The sequence below is a fragment of the Elaeis guineensis genome, chromosome 6, assembly GCF_000442705.2.
Source record: "Elaeis guineensis isolate ETL-2024a chromosome 6, EG11, whole genome shotgun sequence".
NCBI lineage: Eukaryota > Viridiplantae > Streptophyta > Magnoliopsida > Arecales > Arecaceae > Elaeis > Elaeis guineensis.
In genome coordinates, this window is record NC_025998.2 from 6,298 (window position 1) to 30,142 (window position 23,845).

Here is a 23,845-nt window from a genome sequence, read left to right on the forward strand (position 1 = left end):
CTAAAAACCCCTAAACCCTAAACCCTAAACCCTAAACCCTAAACCCTAAACCCTAAACCCTAAACCCTAAACCCTAAAACCCTAAACCCTAAACCCTAAACCCTAAACCCTAAACCCTAAACCCTAAACCCTAAAACCCTAAACCCTAAACCCCTAAACCCTAAACCCTAAACCTAAACCCTAAACCCTAAACCCTAAACCCTAAACCCTAAACCCTAAAACCCTAAACCCTAAACCCTAAACCCTAAACCCTAAACCCTAAACCCTAAACCTAAACCCTAAACCCTAAACCCTAAACCCTAAACCCTAAACCTAAACCCTAAACCCTAAACCCTAAAACCCTAAACCCTAAACCCTAAACCTAAACCCTAAACCCTAAACCCTAAACCCTAAAACCCTAAACCCTAAAAAAAAACCAAACCAAACCTAAACCCTAAACCCTAAACCTAAACCCTAAAAAACCTAAACCCTAAACCCTAAACCTAAACCCTAACCTAAACCCTAAAAAAAACCCTAAACTCTGAACCCTAAACCCTAAATAACCCTGAACCCTCAAACCTGAACCCCGAACCCTAAACCCTAAAACCCCAAACCCCAAACCCTAAAACCAAAACCCTGAAACCTAAACCCTAAAACCCGAAACCCTAAAACCCGAAACCCTAAATCATAAACCCTAAACCCTAAACCCCAAACCCCATACCCTAAATACTAAAACGTCAAACTCTAAACCATAAAACCCTAAAACCCTAAACCCTAAAACCCTAGACCCAAAACCCTAAACCATAAACCCTAAAACCCTACACCCAAAACCCTCAACCAAAAACCCTCAACCCTAGACCCTGGACCCTAGACCCTAAACCCTAAACACTATGACCCTAACCCCTAAAACCTAAAGCTCTAAACTCTAAAACCCTAAACCCTAAAACTCTAAATCCCAAAACCTATGCCCTAAATCCTAAATTTTAAACCCCAAACCCTAAATCCTAAAACCTAAACCCTAAACCCTAAAATCCTAACCCCTAAACCTTAAATCCTAAACCCTAAAACCCTAAACCCTAAAATTCTGAAATCCTAAAACCCTAAACCCTAAATTCTAAACCCTAAAACCTAAATCCTAAACCCTAAATTCTGAACCCTGAACCTTAAACCCTAAAATTCTGAACTCTAAATCTTAAAATCCTAAATCATGAATCCTAAAATCCAGAAATCTGAACCCTAAATTCTAAATCCTAAGTCCTAAATCCTAAAATCCTAAATCTTATTTTTTTTAAAACCCTAAAACCCTAAATCCTAAGTCCTAAACCCTAAATCCTAAATCCTAAACCTTAAACCCTGAACCTCAAACCCCAAATCCCTAACCTAAAATCCTAAACCTTGAAATTCTAAATCCTAAAATCTTAAATCCTAAATCTGAAGCCCTAAATCCTAAAATCCAAAATGCCGAACCCTAAATCTGAACCCCTAAATCCTAAAATCCTAAATCTTAAAATCGTAAATCCTAAACCCTAAACCTAAAATCCTAAATCCTAAAATCCTAAATTCTAAACCTTAACCCCTAAAATTCTAAACCCTAAAGTTCTAAACTCTAGACTCTAAATCCTAAAAACCTGAATGCTAAACCCTGACCTCAAAATCCAAAACCCTAAATTTTAAATCCGAAATCCAAAATCTTAAGTCCTAAATCTTAAAACCCTAAATTCTAAACCCTAAATCCTAAATCCTCAAATCATTAATCATAAGCCCTAAACCCTTCGACCCTAAGGCCTTGAACCCTAAACCCTAAACCAAACCACAAAATCTTAAACCCTAAACCCTCAAAATCCTAAACCAAAAATCTTAAATCCTAAACCTTGATACCTTAAATCCTTAAACCTCGAACCCTCAACCTTGAACCCGAAACCTAAACCTTAAAGCTCTAAACCTCCTAAATCTGAAACATTAAATCCTAAATTTTAAATCCTAAACTCTAAAAATCCTACACCCTAAATCCTAAACCCTAAACCCTTAAACACTAAATCATAAATCCTAAACCCTCTAAACTGTAAATCTTAAATCCTAAATCCTAAACCCCAAATCCTAAATTCTAAACCCTAAATCTCAAACCCGAAACCCAAAACTATAATTATGAAATCCTAAATCCTAAAACCCTAGATCCTAAACCCTAAACCCTAAATCTTAAATCCTAAAACTCTAAACCCTAAATCCAAAGCCCAAATTCCTAAAAGCTAAATCCTAAACCCCAAAATCCTAAACCCTAAATCCCAAAATCTAAAAATCTAAACCCAAAACCCTAGACCCCAAAATCTAAACCCTAAATTCTAGACCCTAAACATAAAATCCTAAATCCTAAACCCTAAATCCTAATCCCAAAATCCTAAATCCTAAACCCAAAATTCTAAATCCTAAATCCTAAACCCAAAATCCTAAATCTTAAACCAAAAACCCTAAACCTAAAATCCTAAACCCTAAACGCCCAACCCCAAATTCCTAAATTCCAAAACCTAAAACCCTAAACCCCCAAAATCCTAAATCCTAAATCCTAAACCCTACATTCTAAATCTTTAAATTCTAAGTCCTATACCCTGAACCCTAAACCCTATAAAATCTTAAACAAAAAATTCTAAATCCAAAACTCTAAGCCTTCAACCCTAAATCCTAAAAAGTTCTACATCTTAAATCCTCTACCTCAATCCCTAAACCACAAATCTGAAACCCCAAATCCTAACCCTAAATCCGGAACCCCAAATTTCAAATCCCAAACACCAAACCCTAAACCCTAAAATCATTAACCCTAAATTGTAAACCCTAAATCCTAAATCCAAAATTCTGAACCCTTAACTGAAGGCATTAGTATTGTAAGTTAGAGTAGCTACGAACCCAATCCTAAACTAATCTCAGTTGAACCAATAATACATACTTACCCAATTCAAAAAATAAAAGAATTCTATATTTTAATCCAATCTTAGTCAATGATTTTTTGAGCCCATTCTCTAGTATAACATTAAATTTATCTAGCCCAATATGTCTTGAGTAGACCCAACCTATAAATAGATTATTTATTAGTAAATATTAAATCTTACAATCAATTGGCAAATATAATTCATGATTTTAAATTTATTCTTTTAGGTATTAATTTTCTAAGCCAAGTACCTATATAAATATATGTATACTATAAATTCATATAATTGAAACTATCAACTTTATTTAAGTTGGTTGCTAGATATTTTTTAAACCATATATAATAAATTTAAATATTTCTATAGATTTTAATATAGGATCATAAACTTTATCTATACTGATCTTTAGATTTTTTTGAATGACATATAATAAATTTAAATATTTCTATATGTCTCAGGATCTTAAAATTAGTCTTAAAAATTCAATAAATCCAAATATTTTTCAATATTTTCCACATGTATATAATAAATCCAAATATTTCACATGCTTAAACATCAATTATTAAAAATCCATCTAAAAAATCAAATCAAAAAAAAAATATTAAAATATAACATATGGGTCTGAAAATGTAAGGGGTCAATCCCACATTTAATGCTATAATGGACATAGGGATGGCAATCAAGTAAATTTTTTTGGATATCTGATCCAATTTGAATTCAAATAAGATCTGTTTAACAATACATTGTAGAGTTTATGATGGATTTGGAGGATGAGAGGATTGGAGCTCCAAATCTTTGGCTGGCCAACCACTATTTTATCTATTTTTAAGTTAATTAATAATATATTTGTCTCTTTTAGACTCTCATATATAAGTACCTAATCGAAAACCCAAACCACCGTCTAAGCTTTCATGTTCGGATGCTCGAGCCTCCCACTCGATTCAAACTCTTAAAAAAGATAGAAAAAATATAGGAAACATAGATACAATGAAATACCCAACACAAAACCCAAGCCATTGTCCAAACTTTTCATTTGGCTGCTCCAAGCCTCATGCCCAATTGAAATTCTTGAGAATGGAAGAAACAGAAGGAAAATGCAAGATAATAGAGGAAAAATCAATGAAAAAAAAGAAAAACGAAAAAAACCGAAAGGTAAGACCTTTTCCAATATGATATTTTTTTCTTTTCACTTTGTTTTCTCATTTTATTCTCTTTTTCAAAGATCTGTGGGGAAGGAGGACACCTGAGGATAGGGCTACAATTGGGCCAGGCCACACCCCTACTCGAGCTCAATCTGACTATTTTGGAAAAAATCAGTTCGAGCTCAAGCCGAGCCCGATTGGACCAAACTGATGCCCTTTCTTTGCTTTGCTGAGCTCCACTCGAAGCACCTGGTATTGCCACCCATGCCACCCCTGACTTTATCAATAATCATTGGGCGCTCCTCCAAGCTTCACCTCAAGTCCCTCTTCAACGATTGCCACCCCCTCCTCCATGTCCCCTTCGTTGGCGGCCACTCCACCCTCCCTCTGACCCACATGAAAGGGTCGTCAACGAAGTTGCTACCTGTGGCCTAATAGCTTGGGCGAGGCATGATGTCGGGCCCTCCAAATCTCAAGGATGACTTTGTCGGGCCCTTTAGGTCACTGGTGCTGATCCTAGAAACTCCTCTACCATGGTGACACTAGACCCACCACATCTCGCTTGCCAATCGCCCTAGCCACACCTGCATGACCACCATCACGTCCATCCGCTATCGCTAGAGTGCCCACCTGCGCCCATCCTCCTCGAGCCTCCCAATCTGTTGCACTTGCTCCTCCGTCAGCCACCATGTGTTTGTCTTGATTGCCACTGCTGTCGTCGTGTACTACACCCTGATCTCCATTGGTGGTGCAAGAGGAGGAGGAGGCAGCTGTTGTGATGACGGTGGCCATATACTAGACGGTAGGGTTGGAAGTGGGCCAGATTAGATGAAGGAGAGAGACTAGGAGAGGAAGGCATTTGAGGAGCCGATGGGAGAGTCTCTGCCTTGGTAGTCTGGTTGGAGGTCACTGCCACTGTGTGGAAGGCTGCAACGAGGAGGAGACCTAGAGGGAGAAACCTCTCAAAGAGTCGCGACTCGCGAGAAAAGGAGTGCATCAGGTCCGCATGAACTAAGGCAAATCTTGGAGCATATGCATGGTGGATAGCATGCAATCGAGAATTTATGAAACACAAGTGGTAACATGGCATGTTATTCATCATGGGATTTGGCTCCTAATTGGACTGGACTTCAAGCTCGAGCTTGGCTCCTAATCGGGTTGGACTTCAAGCCCGAGCCAAACGTATACCCAAGCTTGATCCAAAACACAAATTGATTCTATAATCGAACCCAAATATAGTTTGAACTGTTTCGGATCTAGTCCAAAGTTCAACCTGAAGTCGGATCGGTCCGTTCCCCATTCCAACCCTATTTGAGGGAGATCGGAGGGGTTTCCTAGGTTCCAACTGGGGTTCTCTCATGCATATGGGTTTTTGTGCGAGTTGTGGCAGTGTGAGTTGGTCCTTGAGGTTTTGATAGCTTAATCTTAGTAGATTTGGGGATTATATCTAATATATATATGAAAGTAAAAACTGAGAGAAAATTAATTAGCAATTTAAACTGTCCACGTAAGCAATAACTTCTCATCGATGAATACCATTTAGATTATAATTAATCTTCAAGATGCCACATGTCTTAACTATCCTATCTAACAATCCTTCAAGCATTAAAAGATTGCATTGAAGCACATTTATTTGCATTAAATTCTATTATGAAAGCAACTTATTGCAAAATGGTGAGATAAAAGAAATATTTCAAACCACTGTCTTCATTTTCTTCCGATATCTCATCGCTCTTATCTTCTCTAACCTTAACCCTCCATCTCATTCTCTCGAAGCATCTCCAATGGTGGTCACCTCCATTATGACGGCAATGACATTTGCATGGCTTGCAAGATGGTGCCGCCGATGATAAGGTGAAGTGCCATATCTATGTCACATTATGTCATGTCTAGTGCCTCTCTACCTTGTCAGAATCCATGGCTTCTCTTATCAACTAGCAGTGCCCTAACTATGCTTACGAGGGAGAATATCGGATTGATTGCAGCCATCCAAGCGATTGAAGCAGACTCATCACCGACGGAGTGGGAGAAGATGAGGAAGCGATAGGTAAATAGGTCTATTAAATGCTTTGGTCTTCATTCTTTTAACAGTCTTACTAATATGCCAATGTTCCCTTTGTACCTCAGTTTGCAAATGTGGTTCATCATGCCAAGGCAATTTTGGATTTAAGAATTAAAATTTATGTACCATATAACACACCCAGTCTAAACATGATTATTCACTATCAGTGCGATCACAATCTGTCATGTTTTCAAACTACAATACTTTTACAATTAGGAGCCCAGATGAGTCAAAACTTCCAGTTGCAAGTCAATAATTTTGAATCCGGTGCATAGTTACTTATAAACCTGTTTCATAAATAGTTCACCTTATCAAGTTTTTACCGTTTCACAAGTAGATTGCTGGATGATTCGATTTCTAAGCTCCTAACAATAAAAGTATTATTGATTTTTATGTCTTAGCATATTTCTTTTGATGTGATCAGTAATTTTTTTTAAAAAAATTAAATAACAATTCGGATGAGATAGGGATAGTCCCATTGTTCTATATCAATATGACTATTTTTCAACATCATATTCAGATAGAAAGTGAAGAAAAATGAAAGATGCACTGGATTTCAAATGACAGCTTAAATAATTTATATTTAAATGATAAAATTTTTGTTTGATAAAAAAATAATGTTGATCGTAAATTATCATCACCTATGTTTATATTGTCCATGTTGTCACTGCTTTATACCCATCATCTTTCATTTAAAAATATTATATAATATTTATCGATATTAATTTTATAATTATTATTTATTTATTTATTATTAAATTAAATTATTGATATCAAAAAATAATAAATTATACGATCTAGAGTCCGGATATATATCCTAATATCGTGTTCCTCTTTTCTCTGATTTCCTCCTCTTACCCAGCCTCGGAATGCGAGGGCGTCTCTCCTCGGTCCTCGCCCGCGGCGCCCATGGACCTTGGCCCTTTCACTGGACCAGGAGTTGCTCCTACTGCCATCGATCGCAGAGCTCCGCGGAACGACGCCCAGGTAAAACCCATGATTCCACTGGTTCTTCCGTCTGAGCAGTGATCAAGTCCTCTATCTTCTCTTGTACCAGTTCTGGATCCTCTGAATTCTTGATGTCACATCTTGCTTCTAAACTCTGCGAAACTCATAGGTTTTTTCTTTTCTATTGATGTTCTTCGGGTAATATCTTATATTGTCGTGTTCATTGTTTGGATGATCGCATCGCTTGAATGAATTAACAGTTTGGGGCTGATTAGTGCTCCAGATTCGTCTGCATTAAGTGTATTCCACTTCCATTTCTGGAACATTTCCGAAACTCGTTTCGTTGTTCTGGTAACTACGATCAATTGCATTGCATGTGTTTCTTTTCGATTTTCTCTTTTTTGTTTTAGGGTTTCGAAACGGATTCTTTTCTTCTTTCTAAATTCAAAAGCATGATTGGCACTTGATCCTTTCAGAAAGAGATCGACAAATAGTGCATTTTGAGAGAATCAAGCATGCAGCGATTTAAATATTCTCTCCTAATAATAATAACTGATAACAGTACAGTGTTCTTTTCTTTTCTCGGTCTTTTCCATCCTCTACCTGCACAGTCGGTTGCAGAACCCTAGTCTATGAATCTTGGATAATGATCGGGCCTTGCGGCTACTGGAATCGTTCTCATAGCTCTGAAAACCCAGGCGAGTGTGGGATCCTGGTAACTTTTCAGATCGAGCCGGTACTTGAATCCTCCATACTCCACTTCTTCCACAATTCTTGATATGTTATTCTTCAGAATACTTTCTCATGAAGTGTTTTTTGCTTTTGTTCCTCCTTTTGCAAACATGTTTCCTGCACCACTACTATTATTTATTTTATGTGTTTTTTTTTCCTTCTTTTCTGTTACTTGAGATTTAGGTGACCGTCTTGGGGGCAAGAAGATGATGTGTCCCTTCTTCCTATAATCTAAGCCATGGTTAATTTGAATTGTCATCTTTGTGGATACTCAAGAAATCTACACATGAATGAGAACTTTGATAATATAATGATAGTGTATGAACTTGGTGTTTTCAGAAAGGGATTGACAAGTAATGCCCTTCAGAGATTGAACTAAGCATGCTGCGGATTAGATATCCTCCTTAATAGCAAGAATAGAGCACAGTATTTTAAAGATTTTATGCTCTAGTAAGGGAAGAATGACCCCCTGACTTAATATAGAAGCTGTTTGATGTGGCCTTAAGTTTGGGTGAATGTAGTTTGTGATATGATGTAGGTGTTGACATGTAGAAGTGCAAGCTCCTACATGCACATCGTTCATTGACAGAGTAGGGAAGGGGGAGAAGTGAAAGAATCTTGGTAGATACTTAAAAATATCTGGACGACAGAACTAAAAGATTTGCCTATGTTGGATGTTGTTGATGCAATGTTAGGAGCCAGTAGTTGACAAACTGAATTCGCTTCATGTATCATGAATAACGTGAGCTAAAGATTTTGAATGCTAAACACCTGAAGAGGCAGAAAAGCTGCTGATGTTAGGTAGGTGCGGCTTAAGATGATCCATGGAGTTTCTAATGATGGTGAAAAAGGAGTTTAACGTATTAGCAAAGATGAATAGTGAAGCCAGAGCTATAAGTCATGTTATGTGCATTTAGAGAGGGCTTAATCAGACATAGAACCATATTATAAGACCTGTAAATGCATGAATTGTTTTAGATATTATTTGCATGAATTGTTTTAGAAATTATTTTTAGTTAACTGGTTAATTAATGGATATCTATAGAAAAGGTAATAATTGTGGTCTTAGGACAAGTTCTGAGATAGTAATTTAGAGGTACAAGGGCAAAGTACAAGTTTGACTGACTATTTATGGAACTAAACTATTGAACTGCACCATAGAGTGTCATAAGGGAGCTATAGAACAACAATTAAATAGGAATCTTGATCTTTGAAACTGATTCATTATGCTTTCTCAGGAAGATGATTCTCCAGGCAATTTTTCTTCCTTGGACAATTGAATGAAAGTTTAAAGAGAAAAAGAAGTGATCGACACTTTAAATAGAAGAGATTTACATTTTAAATTTGTCCACATAAAGTAAAGGAATAATTCCAGAGGTATTGTGATGGCATGAAGAAACATAGCTGCATTAAAGAGTTATGCATGAGGAAAGTGTGACAAGTATAAGAATGAATTATAATAAGAATGGTGAAAATAAGTTGAAGTTGGCCTGTGCTTCTTGAGCCTTAATTATTTTTTTCTTAAAACTTTCTGTCAATCAACTAAATATGATAATCTGTAAGGTGGTTTTATATATATTAGATTTTTGGATGTCAGTGTTAGTTGGGAGGAGAATTGGCTGAACTCTAAGCAGAATTCAGATGCTATCGAATTATTCTGAAGACTAAACATACAAGTTGAGCTGATCTTTAGGATCTAACAGGAGACGGAAAAATGGTGGTTGATGAACATTCTGATGACGAAATATGAAAAGATAGATGGAGAGATACTGTATAATTGTTGCATACTGGTGAGACTTAAAGAAGAATATTAAAACTTGGTAAAACACTAGCATTCTTGGCATTGCTGTGTGGGTTGGAAACTGGAATGTTATGCAAGGTTCAGGATATGATGCATAATCTGAATTTCGGAGAGACAAGGATGCACTGGTGCTCTTTGTCAAACTATAAGTGATAAACTGAAAATCATGACAACTAGGCTGGATCAGGCTTGGTAGGCAGGTAGCTTTGACTTGTGAGGAAAGGTCTATAGCTGTTGAAATTTAAGCTGTATCACTAAGCAAAAAAATGAGAATATGGTAGTTATCTACACTAATAATCAACATAAAATACTTCTGCACAGAAGTTGTGAATTCTTTTGAATACAAAGAACTCCTTGGACTAACACAACCAAGTATATTCTTATGTCTGTATAAGTTACAAGATTTGACATAAGTTCTACCTTGCAAGAAATTTGGCTTAACCTCAAAAACATGTCAGGTGCTAATTAAGATGTTTAATCCATTCTGAGAGTCATCAAAGAAAGAAGTAAAGGCTTCCTTAATGAACACCAATTGTATCAGTTTGATTTGTTTACTGATATTCATGTTGCCTAAGATTTATGGATGAAAGCTATGATAATGTGATGCAAAAGCCATGGAACTTTGTAAAATCACTCTTCTCACTACCATCAAAATTGACATATGTTTACGATATCATAAACAAGACAGTGCATCCTTAAGTGGAAATTTATTCTTTCGGTTAGAGTAATTGTTGTTACTAGGTTGCTGGTCCAGCACACTGTGCTTTGGAGGTGTCGGCATTGTATGGATCTTATCAGGTGCTTGTGTACCTAATATATGTTGTCACAATAATTGCTTTATGACAAAGAAAAGGTTCCGTGAAGTTGCTAGATTTGATGTATTCTTGTTAGCTGTCCTGGTTGGTCTTTTATTTCTTGAGGATTCAGATGACTTGTTTTTGTATCTATAAGATTCTATAGAAGTTGTCTCTATATATGCTTATATAAGCTGTTTATTGAAGGCCCACTTTAATTAGTTTTCCTTGCCCTCCTTTCTCTTGGTTCTGTTTGAAGGCCCACTTTCAACTTATAGGAACATGGTTAGCCAGGGGAAACTTCGACATGATGTTTACCAAGAAAAGATAGCTTTCAAGTTAGAAGATTTGCTTGGAAGACTAGAGCACTATGAGAAAGAAATGGAAGATTACCATGTATGTTGTTGAAGCATATTTTTTTAAGTATATATTGATGTATCACAGGATTAGTTAACCATGTTCTATTAGATCCAGGGCACCAGGCTTGTTCGATGGAGCTATTTCCCATTTTTACATTTTTTTTTCAGGAAAAACTGACTATTTGGGAGAAGAATAGAGAGAGTGAGAGGCGCAAACTTCTACTGGAAGAAGCTGAGCTTAAACAGCAGGAGGGTGTATGGATGGAAGCAAGAAATATCAGGAGTGGATTTGTTGACAAGTGGAATTCATGGTAGGGATTCCCTACTTGGTTGATTATAATTCTTCTGAATGCTGCCACCTGGTGATGCACAAGTCCATAATGCACCTAATGCTGGTATCCACATTGCTGTTATATTGTTTGTGCCCAAGCACGGATGTCCATGGCCATTTTGCTGACCAGAAAGCATGCCCACTACAGATATTGACTACTTGATGTGTGATACCTTACAGTTTCCAAGATGGGATAGTTTGATCAGAAGACAAATTTAGACTCCCAATTGGACTCATAACACTTTTGTGGTTATTATTTCTGACTATCATGGTGATGCTGTGTGTGACTAGAGCTATACCATGACTAGTACATAAATTGTTGTAGTTATTTTTCTGATAGTTGACTAGCCATGCTCGTGGCAAAACATGGACACGACATAACACAAACTTTTTTTATTTAGTTTTCATGCATTTGATTTTGATATTTATACAAGGGTAGGTATTGATGCATTAGGATAAAAGGTTGCTAGTTGCCACCTTGTAGAAGGCTTTAATCAGCAGATTACTTATGGCTAATAGCATGTGTCTAATGATCTTTTAACTACACTGGTATTTCATATCGATGGCATGTACTGCACAATCATGAATATTCTTACAGGCTTTTTTTTTTCTTTCCCCCTTTGAGTGCACTATAGCGCACATTCATGGTGTGCAAACCAGGGCTGCTTTTTATGTTCATGCTGTTAATTCAACCTTTACATGGCTGTTTTGGTTTCCTTACTCGTAGATTATTTTTGGACTTAGGAGAAGACGTGGAAATGTAGAACCTGGTGTTGGAAAAATGGTGTCATATCTTAACCGAGAGAAGAGGCTAGATTCTATAGTCGGTTGCCAACCAGTTGCACCTGCAGCTCCAAACGGAATTTATCTTTATGGAAATGTTGGAAGTGGTATATCATCAGAACATTTAAATTTTGTGGACATGAAGCAAAGACTTCTGACATGATGGCATTTTCATTTCTTTTATTTTGGCTGAACTATACAATTCTTTGTTGAAATATATCACCATTTTAAGTTCTTCATTTCATAGTGCATCTTTGGAGTCGTGTTGTTATCTGAGGGCTCCATATCATTCATAGTGCATTTGGATATATCTAGCTTTCAAGGCTGTTGGATAGGCCTTTTTAGTCAAATAAATTCTCATAGACTCTGTTGTACTGCTTCGTACCATCCGATACGGAGCGTACCTTACCATATTGGTACACTGTCATATACAGTTTTGACACTCGGTATGCTATCTCTTACATACCGAACTGTGTACCGACATTGTAATGGGATGGTGCTTGTATAGGGTCCGGTATCGAGGCAATGAACCTTGCTTTGTATACTACTGATGCCTGATGGATGGATATATTCTTAATGCAGGAAAGACTATGCTAATGGACATGTTTTACAGTGCCACTGAAGGTATTGTAAAGCACCGGCGAAGGTTTCACTTTCATGAGGTGAATTATTTAGTTTTGTGCTTGACAGTACATTTTCCTACTCTCTCATATACATGCACACATGCATACATATGATCCTTCATGCATTTATAGATATGTAGATACATATATAAGCAGTCTTAAGCATGGAACCATCATGTGTACACACATACAAATGCAATACCTATGCAGTACAGATTAAGGTTCTATTTTGACTCCGAGTACTATATCTGTGTGCTGTCCTTACATGGGTTGGGAAGGGATGAAAAGAGAAGGCCCAAAGGATGGAGAGGTTGGCAGGATCAGAAGGAGGCTAAGATTCTATAATCCTTAGTTTTTCAAGATCTGTAAATTAACTTGCTATGGAAACTAGATAATCCAAAAGTAAATGGATTTCTTTTTTGTGTTCCCCACTTTTTTTTTTGGAGGGGGGGGTGTGTGCTCATGCTTCTGTTGTCTTCTCCTAATTGTTAACTCTCATGTGTTTGGGAGATATCACATAGATAGGGGAGTCAGGTGTCCAAACAGATTGAGTTATTATCTGATATGGATAATAGATAAACGGTCTTCATTAGTTGTGCATTGCTTCTATTACTATGTGTCTAAGACTGCATATATTTTCTCATGATTTATTTTAACAAAGTCCCTGAAGACAAAGAGTTTTCATTTTCTGCCTGTCTATCATAAGCAAAAATCCTTAGTCAGCTCCCCTTATGCTTTTGCCATTTGGGCTTTGCACCGGCATCAGCAATGTTGAAAACAAAGGCTGCCCATCATTGTAAAAAAAATAAAAAAGACACAAAAGAGTGAATGACATAGGTTGGAAAGATAGAAGTAGTATTTCCTTATGACAAATTTTTTAATTTTATTTATTCGAGAATCACATGGGCAATCAATGAGCATTTGTGTGCAGTATCTTCTGGCCAGGCACACTCAATCAACAATTAAATAATTATGATGACTATTTTAGCAAACTAGCACACTGACATTGTTAAGTACCATGTTTTTTAGTTTTTGTAAGCTTCATTAGTTTCAGCATTTTTTGCCTGCAGGCAATGCTTGAAATACATGAACATATGCATGCCATATGGAAGAACCAGCATACTGATAGATCTGTCCAATCAAGTACTTTCAGTTGGATAACTAGTCTCCCATTTGATGTGAAAGTCAAAGAATGGTTGATTGGAGAGGAAAGATATAAGCAAGAGGTACGAACAAATCATATTCTACCTGCTGTAGCAGATAAATTTCTTGTTGACCGGAAAGCAAATAAGACTGGGGCAAGTGTTCTCTGCTTTGATGAGATACAGGTATCACAGATAACTCCTGACATGACCTATCACAATTTGTTCCCTTCAACTATACATGTTTGAACTTGTTTTATTTTGATGCATGTAAATGGCTTTTAAATGGGTTTCAGTGTCTCATCTAAATGATCTTATGTCGCATAATGGAAGCCTTTGTTGTCATATGTAACTGTTGCTGTTGTATAATTATGGCTCAGATATAGACAGATCTTGTAAATTTTATAGAAAATTCATAAGACCAACTATAGAAGAATTCATAAGATCAACTCTTGAAAGATGTGACACATCTGGATTTATTTCTTTGTGCTGGTACCTATATTGGCAGTTTGTGATCAATACATTTGCATACTCGGGTTGTTTCAAATATGTTACTTCTTTCTCTCAGATCAGTTTGAGAAAAGAATTTTGAGAAGACTTAATTAAGTGTTCTCCTGTTGCTTGTTCTCTGTCAAAGTGAACTTTCATTGAGAATTTTGATAGGAGTGCTGCATATGGTTATCATTGTGAACTTATGATTTTCATAAGCTCAATGTGGTTGTGGTCGAGTGATTGTAGTTATGCTTGCAGTATGAGGGATTTTTTAGCTTTCTATTGAGGGTCCTCTGTCAAAGCGATTAATCCACATTTTGTCTTTTCTGAGTTATCACTGATCAGCTTTTTACCCCCCTGCCAGTTGCTGCTGAATGTTCATTCTATAGAAGTTTGAACTTTTCATAATACATTGAGCATAAGATTAACAACCAATACATTTGTCTTTGCGAGCAAGAACAAGTCTCAACCTTCCACATAGTTTCGAGAAAGTCAAAAGTTATACAAACTTGAAATAGGAAATTGTGATGCATGCTTGTTGCAAATTTCAATAATATTGAACATGACAATAAAAAAAAAATCAACAAAGCACTCTTGGGAAAATCTAAAACGTATAATCCATTAAGTGTCATATAAAAATATAGGGCTGGAAATGGGTCGGGCTGGGTTGGGCCATACCTCTATTCGAGCCTGGACCAAAATATTTTTTCGGACGTTGGGCCGAGCTAGGCCCAAAAATATTTTAAAATTTAAGGCCCGAGCCCAATCGGGCCGACCCAAAGACTGAGCCCGACAAGTCCGGCCCAACCCCATGAGTCTCCCCTTCCTCGTTTACTCTGCCCAAACCCCACATCTCCTCCCATTCTACCCGCATGCTATCTTCCAATCTTCCTCCTATCTTGCCATTGTGAGTACGTCCCAGCGCTACCATCGTCGTAAGAGAAGACGGTTGTATTTGAAGTCGTAAGAGAAGACGGTGGCGTGGTCGTCCTCGCCAAAGGAGAGGATGAAGAGGGTGGATGAGGCGGTACGGCAATCGGTGGAGGCATCGAGCTTGAGTTGGAGGATCTTGAACACGTGGTGGACTTGTTGGTTGCGGCTCTGAAAGAGGAAGCGGTCGTAGCCACGCCACCAATCGATGAGTACGTCGGAGACGATCATCGTCGGAGTCGAACCGAAGTTGATGCTGCACATCATTGCCACTACCATCCTATTCAGGCCCTAGACTGGCAGGACTGGCGGCAGCCCCATCCGCTCGGCTAGAAAGCTTCGAATCAATTCCTTTTGTTGGGAAATAAAGCCCTAATTTCTTGCGATGAGATCAAATCTTAGGGTTTTCGATCAAGAAAGCTTAGAAAGAAGCAAATTAAAGAAGGTGTGGGTACCGATGAGATCAGAGAGGAGACGATGGTGGAACCATTGCAGAAGCTGGAGGAGAAGTTGAGGGGTAGCGGGGTAGAAGGTGTTGTCGCAATTATTGACAGAGGAGTCACCCAGCACGAAGAGGGCGATCGTCGAATATGCTGCATCTGCTGCCGCCGTTGCGATGTCCGAATTTCTTCGGAAAAAAATCTACTAAAGAAAACTAGAGTGAAAATCGGACTCCATCCTCTCTCTGCCACCGAGTCCCCCATCTCCGCCCGTCTCCATGTCGTTGGCTTTTCCCCTGCCATTGTGGATCATTTTAGAATGGTTGACAATGGAGGAAGACAGAAGACTGGAAGATAAAGATTAGGCTCGATATTTGGGCTTTGATCGGGCCCAAATTTGGGCTCTGATCGGGCCCAAATTTGGGCTTGGGCTTGGGCCGGGCCCGGGCCGGGCCAAAGTTATGCCCGAGCCCGCCGAAAGACAAACGGGCCTGAATTGTTACGGGCCTAGCCTGAAGCCCGGTCCGGTCCGATGGGCCTCGGGCCAGCCCAAGCTCAGTTCCAGCCCTATAAACATACTTAAATTGTAGTATTTTTGCAATTCTTTAAATAGCAGCTCCAAGTGTAAGGAGCAGATAACGTGATTATGTTTATAATATATAGATAGGGAACCCAGAGCCTTGTAACTAAATGTTGAAACTATTAAAATGTAGTCATTGGTTTACCTAGTAGTAGTTCCTCCTTTTCTCTTTTGATAAATCTGCTACCATCAATGAAATCAAAAAACATTTTGCTTCATTCAAAAATTCTTAAAAACTTTCTTACTTGTCTCATAGGTACATATATTTCGCATTTCTCATAAATATTTCCTAATCTACCATTTCAAATAGCATAGTACTCAATGGATATAATGAGAAGAAAAATGCACTCTATTAATATTGCAGCTAATAGAAACTATAGCAACATTTATTTTAATGCAAGGACCATCCAAACCAAGGTTCGCTGAATCAGATGGAACTGCCCAGTTCGTGGTGTGCCGAACTGTATCGGGGCTGATTGGGACGATTCCAATGTGCAAAACTAGACACCAGTGAGCACAAGGAGAGGGAGAAGGAAAAGACAGAGATGGGAGGGAAGGAGGCCACCGTCAGGGAGGCCCTCTCCCTCTCCCCCCCCCCTCGCTCTTCCTTTCCTCTCTTGGCTCTCCCTCTTCCTTGCTCCTCCGATCATCCGAGGGCCTCCATGGCCCACCGACAGCCACTGTAGGTCTCTCCACACTCTCCTTCCCTCCCTCCCCCCCTCTCTTTCTCTTTTCCTCTCTCTGGCTATCCCTCTCCCCTGCTCTCTCTCTCTCTCTCTCTCTCTCTGCCATGTCAATTTGGGACTTGCATGGAACGGCATGGAGGCATGTACTAAACTGTTATCCGGTATCGATGCAGCTAGCCTTGATCTAAACTAATTGTTGCTTTAGTTTCTTATAGTTGCAATATTATAAAGCAGACTTTCTTCCTACTTATATCTTGTTGAGTTATGTGACATTTGGAATGGTGGAATAACATATGGCATGTGGATGCAATGAGAAGAAAGATGCTTTTAGTTTGAATTCTTATGACATAAATATGACTAATATGCATGAAACATGTACGCTAATGAAACGAGGAATGGAAGAATCCTTTTTTAAAATTGTTGAAAGAAATAGTAAGTTTCTTGAGTTGATTCATGGGAGACACATCAACTCTAATAGTATTTTAGCTTGTAGTAGAAGGCATGTTGTAAACTGAATTATTTTCTTGAATCTATGTTTTATGTATCACATAACAACAAAGAGTTTGCAATTCCTGAAACTATAGTTGAAAATCAATCAGAAAGGGAAGCAAAAATTCTCTTTGAAACAAAATTTAATGAGCTTAGTTGGTCAAATTTTTTTGTAAACAGTGGTATAGTTAATAGAGTTATGTCTCCCTCATGCAAGTCAACAGAAAGGGGTTGCAGAATGAATAGGTTGACAAGGTAAATCAATTCATGCTGAAAAATCACATGTCACCTTAAAGCAATTATAATAACTTTCATCTTTTTCAGACAGTTTTTAAAGACTTTTGTAATTGTCTCATTAGTGCACATATTTCACACTTACACTCTTATTTGTTTTCTGTCTGAGAACGAAGGCTAGTAGAAACCATAGCACATTTGATTTAAATAGTTTATGGATAATCTAAAATGATTGTTGCTTTAGTTTCTTATAGTTGCAGTAATTATAAAGTAGATTTTTCAGTTTTTCTTCCCATTTATGCCCCGTTGAGCTATGTAACCATTGGAATGGTATAACAAGACATGTAATTTAGCACAAGGCAAGAATGGTGCTCTTATATTAATTCCTCAAAATAGACGTGCAAACCATGAGTGCTAGGGAGACATGCAATTTTTTTATTTTTTTTAAAAAAAGGATGTTGAAAGCATGAGTGTGGTTCTTTAATTGATTCATGGAAATTCATCGATTTCAATAGATTTTAACTTTAACTGGTGGTGGAAGAGGGGGCTTTTGTAAAAGTAGTTGATATTTTTTTCATTTTTGTGTTACATGTACCATGTTAAGATCAGGGATAAGGCATTTGGAAAATTTGTAATTCTTAAAATCGTAGTTGAAAATTAATTAGAAAGGTAAACAAAAATTCTTCCGTCGGACAGATGAAGGGAATGCAAACTTAATGGGCTGTCATTTCTTTTTTTTGAAAGTAGTGGTGTAGCTTACAGAGTTATAGCCCCTCCTGCATGTCAATACATGCTGACAATGGTCAAGCAATTCATGCTGACAAATCACATGTTACCATCAATCAATTGCAGGAACTTACTACTTATTTCAATATTTTTAAAGACTTTCTTAATTGTCTCACTTTGCACCTAATACTCTTACATATTTCTGCTTAGGAATTAAGCCTAAAGGCCTCCCTCACTCTTCTCATTATGTTGCATTAACATTTCCTGATCTACTATGCCAAACATTGCATAACGGATATAAATGAGAGGATAGATATACTAAATTAGTATTGTAAGTTTGCAACTAGTTGAAACCATGGCAACATTCAGTTTAAATAATGAGGAACTATCTGAGTTGACTGTTTCTTACTTTCTTTAGTTTCTTAGAGTAATTACAAAGTAATTTTTTTTTCCGATTATAATCTGTTGAGCTATGAGATGATTGGAACGGCAGATTAAGACGTGAACACAATGTAAAGAATGATGCCTTTACTTTTATTTCCTGAAATAGAGATAAAGTACACTTAATATGCATGAAATATGGGTGCTAGTGAGCCATGCAAGAAATCTTGTTAAACTTGTTGTAGAAATAATATGCTTTCGGAATTAATTCATGAATACATAATAATTTGAATAGAAGATTAATGGCAATAAAGCTTTTAGAGACTTTAATTCTTAAGAGGTAGCGAAAGGGAAACAAAAATTCATCTGTTAGATAGGTAAAGGGAATATGAGTTTAATGAGCTCATTCAATTTTTGTTGGAAATAGTTCTATAGTTCATAGAGTTGTATCCCCTTGTGGAAGTCAACAGAAAGTGTTGCGGAATGAATAAATTGAGATGGTAAATCATTTTATGCTCACACATCACCATAAATCAATTATAGAAACTTTTTTCTTCTACAAACAGTTTCTAGAGACTTTCTTAATGGTCTTGCTGGTGAACATATTTCGCACATGTTACTCTGCTTTATTTCTGTCTGGGAATTAAGCCTAAATCCTCATTCTTCTCATTAAGTCAACGTGTCCTAATCTACCATACCAAACATAACATAACTCAATGGATATAAATGAGTAATATATATTTCATTGATATTGCAACTACCAGAAATCATAATCATTCAATTTAAATAATGCGGGGACTATCTAAATCGATTGTTGCTTTAGTTTCCTATTGTTGCAGTACTTATAAAGTAGATTTTTTGTCCTATTTTTATTCCATGTAGATATTGTGAATGGAATGGTAGATTAAGAGATGTAATGTTGACACAATATAAAGAATGGTGCCTTACTTTTAATTCCTGAAATGGAGATAGGCACACTTAATAAGTGTGAAGCATGGCTGCTGGGGAGACATGCCAGTTTTTTTTTTTTAAGAAAAACTGTTGAAAGAAATAATTTGCTAATGGAATTGATTGACCGAGACACATTTATTTGGCTGGAATTATAATGGTGGTGGAAGAAGGTACTTTGTAAACTTAATATTTTTTTCAAATTTTATGTACATCTACCACATTAGAGCCAATGCATTTGGAGAATTTGTCATTCCTTAAAATTGAAGTTGAAAATGAATGAGAATAAGAAATTAAAAAAAAAAAAGAATCTTATTTGGATGTTGGATTGAAAAAGTTGAAAGCTAGGCTAGTAGCAAAATTTTTTAAAATACAGGAAGCCATTGATTTCTTAAATACATGCACTCTTATTGTTCAAAATCACCATAATCAGCATTTTAATCATTATAGCTTCTGTTTACAATCTAGATTTCCATCTGATGGAAATTTAAGCAGCCTTTCTACATGGAGAATTAGAACAAGAGATTTATATGGACTAACCATAAGGGTTTGGGATCCAGGACAAGCATATGAAATATGTAGCTAGTAAAATCATGTTGATGATATTTTCTTATTTGAAACTAGCATTAAAATGATAATTATGCATCAAACTGAATCTCTTTTTTTGCTCAAAATTGTGACATGAAATATTTAGTAGTTTATATGACCATGGGACTTAAAATAACCAAAACTCCTGAACAAAAAAAGAAAAGGAGAGACTTTGGCACAAATTAAGTGTTCCAGTATCTGATATTTCCTATGCAAAAGGAATGCTTAGTTGATACACTAGCTGATCGTGCAAACTTCATTGGAGAGTCCTTAAGAGGGTATAGGGTAGCTTAAAAGGTACAATGCCATTGGTTTTTTCGAAAAGTTTCATTAAAAAACTTGATGGGAATAATTAGTTTTGATACATAATTCCCTATTGCATTAATCTCCACCATTAGCATTTTGTGCATGAGTCATGTCCATCACTCATGGGTGACTTGCACTTTGTTCAAATAGTTACCTTCAAGTGTTTTAAACAAATTTAATGGTTGAGTGTTTGTGAGGTTTTTTTTTTTCAAACATATGAAATGCTTTTTACTTTGTATTCCTACATCAATGTAATAAGCCTTGGGCTTTTTCTTAAAACTAGAAAGTGTTATAATTCTATCACACCATGATATGGATGTCTAATTTTGAAGCCTGTGTAGTAAATTATGGTCATTATGCTGTGTTTCTCATTATGGAAGTAAGTTGTTGAGTAGCTTTTGAAGACAATGAAACAAGTAACTGGTCATTTCCTGGGTTTATCCTTAGAGCTAGAATTACTAACGACCCTGGAGGATGTTGACAACATGAAAAGGAGATTAGGACATTCTGCTATTTCGTTTTATCTATTCTATAGTGCAAATTTATGCTTCTGCAGAATTCTCTTAATGAACAGTTGAAGATTGTACGTATGTAATTAATTAAAAGTTAACGATTCAATGAACCCACGTTGATTATGAGCTTTCTTTTAATTTTTCTTTCCTTTTTTTTGTTTTATTCTACACAGACTGTTGATGTATTTGCAATTGTGTGCTTATCTGGAATTGTAAGTAGATTATTAAGCACTGGAACAGTTCTTGTGGCTACCAGTAATAGAGCACCTGAGGATTTGAATCAGGTAGGTGGTTGTCTTTCCTTTGGTCTTTGGATTATCATTTTTGACTCTATTAGCATTGCTTGTGAAGAATGGATCACCACACACATTCTACCCACTTTAGTTGTTGGTCATAAGTACAATTATGGTAAGCCAGACTAAAGTATTGAATAGATTGCATGTTAGATATAGCATTTTCAAAGGTCTTGTAAACAAATAAAAGTTATTTTCAATATATTTCGAATCTAGCAGTAAATAGTTCCTTGATGGTAATATAAGAGAATGAAATGAAAACTTGAGAACAGAGCATGAGCATTGCAGCCACGAGGCTGAGAAACTAGCATATGAAACTCTTCATTTGACAATCTTATTATCATTATCAATTTGATATTCAAATTTAAGTAATTGTTTATATGGTTGTTTCCTTACGTGAGCAGTTGTTAAAATGCATCTCCACGGTAGCCATTGATCTGCAGATGTTTATTTTGTTTTTACATCATTACTCATGCTATTTGATATGATCAGCCAATTTGCTGCCAGCATTTTTTTGAATAGTTTACATAAGCAATGCTTCATGCCTTCTATCTTATCTTTGTTTGAATTTGTAAGTGCTTCGTATTTATGATGGCAGCCATGTTTATTTTAAAATTCTAGGATGGTATGCAGCAAGATATCTTCCTAGCATTCTTGTCCAAGTTGGAGAAAAATTGTCAAAAAATTCTAGTTGGTAGTGAGATTGATTATCGCCGCCTAATACCAAATACAACTGGAGATCAGGTGAGTTGAACATCATGTAAGCATCACATTTCTGATGCTTGAAGTTATTTTTATAGCCCATACTAACAATGCATGAATATATGTGTGATTGGTTTGTGAACGTGTGCTTCTGTTTGCATGCATTCACATATGCTTTCGTGCAGCTAACTGCTAGCTGAAGAGCAATCAGTTTCACTCTAACCACCCCAATTTTAGTTATTCACAATGCATCTGGAGCTACTATGGCATAGAACAATCATTTATTTTTCTTTCTGTGTAGATAATTATTTAACTATACTAAAGCTAAAGACTGGATGCAGTAACAGTAAGGATACTGCCTTTTTCACTTCATAACCTTATAGACTGGCTTTTTATTTCTATGCATATTTGTATATGGGGTTGAAGTGCATAGATCCACAAAGTTGCATCAAATGCATACGGAAGCCAATTTTATTCCTGATAAAAGGACTTATCCTCTACCATTTGGTGCTTCAAAGCAGTAGGTATTTATGATGTGCTTTAATTTTCAGTAGGCACTAATTCCATTTTTGTAGCTGTTTCCCACAAGCTCTTCACAACAAAAATATCATATATCAATATTTCATTGCTGGTTTTTCATTATGATTCTATGACAATGCTTGTCTGTATCAACATTAATCTACTCCACTTGTATCAAACCACAGTGCAAAAGAGGCTTTTTCCATCCTTACTCAGCACTCTTATAGAGTTCAGAGCCAAGCTTTATTCATGTATTAATATTGGTGTCACATTTCAAATCTATGACTTGAAATATATGAAATCTTCTTAATGCTTGAAGGTTTTGCATTTCTTTATTGGTTGACGAACAGTTTGTGATATTTTCTTGCAGTGTTAGATTTTTATGTTTTTATTCGAACATGATCTTGAGTACACTTTTGGCTTTTTAGCTCTTATGGATTTTGTTGTGCCAGATTTCTGATGACCGTTGGAGGGTCCTCGCGGAGCCAACTCCAATCGGGACTTGTTTTGCAGGAACGCCGTTTCGGTGGTCCTCAGCTTACTCCAACCGTATCCATACGCGGTCGGGAGAATCAAGGAAAGGATAAAAATAAAGAAAGAAAGGTAGTGGGAAGAAACGAGAACCCATCTATCAACTGAGGTAAAAGAACAAAGGAGGAAGTTGCCGGTGAGGATAACCGATGATCTGAGAAACTGGAAACGAAAGAAATTTCCGCAAACAGAGACTATAGTATACTCGAAGAAGAAACGTTAAGTCGCGTACGCCAAAAATCCTTCCTTTAAAGACTAATTGCCATCCAAAATTTGAAACTTTGGCGAATAATAGCCGTGTGGCACCTGATGTCTCTCCATTGGCCGGCGCAAATCGAGAAATGGCTCATTATGAGGAACTCCAAAAATGAAGCGCGCCACTCTTTGAATTTCGCGAAGATCGATTCTTCTCCCCTCGTCTTTAATGATTAGATAATGCAGCGGCCTTCCTTTTTGAAAAATATCCTCCTGACTCTGAATAGGTGTGCATCCTCTACTATTTGCTATACTCCCATCCTCCGAATCGCCTAAGCTTCGGACTCGGGAGTAGGGGAGCATATGTTGTAGGTTAATATCTTGGTCGCCACAGAATAATGAAGTTTTGATGTACTTTGAGTACGTTTGAATTCCCTTGATGATTGGCCTAGGAATCAACCAACTGGATATTCCAAAGGAGCGCCTATAAGAAGAAACTGAGATAATACTAACTGTTGGGGGGAGGAATCTCCTGTACTGCAGAAGCCCGCCTTTGCTAATCGTTGAGCGGAGCCGATGTCTAGGGGTTCAGCTGCACTATGCCGGTTTCGATCCCCATCAGGGGGTCAAGCTGAGGGATGTCAGACGATTTCCCCCCCATTGGCCTGATAGGCCTCAC

At 37.1% G+C, this 23,845-nt stretch overlaps 1 protein-coding gene across 11 annotated transcripts in view; it reads left to right on the forward strand.

Moving 5' to 3' along the window:
• The first annotated feature begins 6,933 nt into the window (after positions 1-6,933).
• The window catches only part of LOC105032744 (uncharacterized), a 39,841-nt gene continuing 22,929 nt past the window's right edge, over positions 6,934-23,845 (forward strand). For 7 of the 11 annotated variants that reach the window (XR_012141941.1, XR_012141939.1, XR_012141940.1 and 4 more), the window contains exons 1-8: positions 6,934-7,088; positions 10,636-10,772; positions 10,904-11,046; positions 11,811-11,956; positions 12,432-12,511; positions 13,543-13,800; positions 21,100-21,210; positions 21,841-21,963. Coding sequence is in view for 8 of the 11 variants with exons in the window: in XM_073258772.1 (XP_073114873.1) it covers positions 6,971-7,088; positions 10,636-10,772; positions 10,904-11,046; positions 11,811-11,956; positions 12,432-12,511; positions 13,543-13,800; positions 21,100-21,210; positions 21,841-21,963 (1,116 nt within the window). In the remaining 3 variants the exon portion in view is untranslated. Of the gene's footprint in view, positions 7,089-7,616; positions 7,786-10,635; positions 10,773-10,903; positions 11,047-11,810; positions 11,957-12,431; positions 12,512-13,542; positions 13,801-21,099; positions 21,211-21,840; positions 21,964-23,845 lie in introns of all 11 variants that reach the window. The other 4 variants (XM_073258774.1, XM_073258775.1, XM_073258773.1 and 1 more) reach the window with 4 other exon arrangements.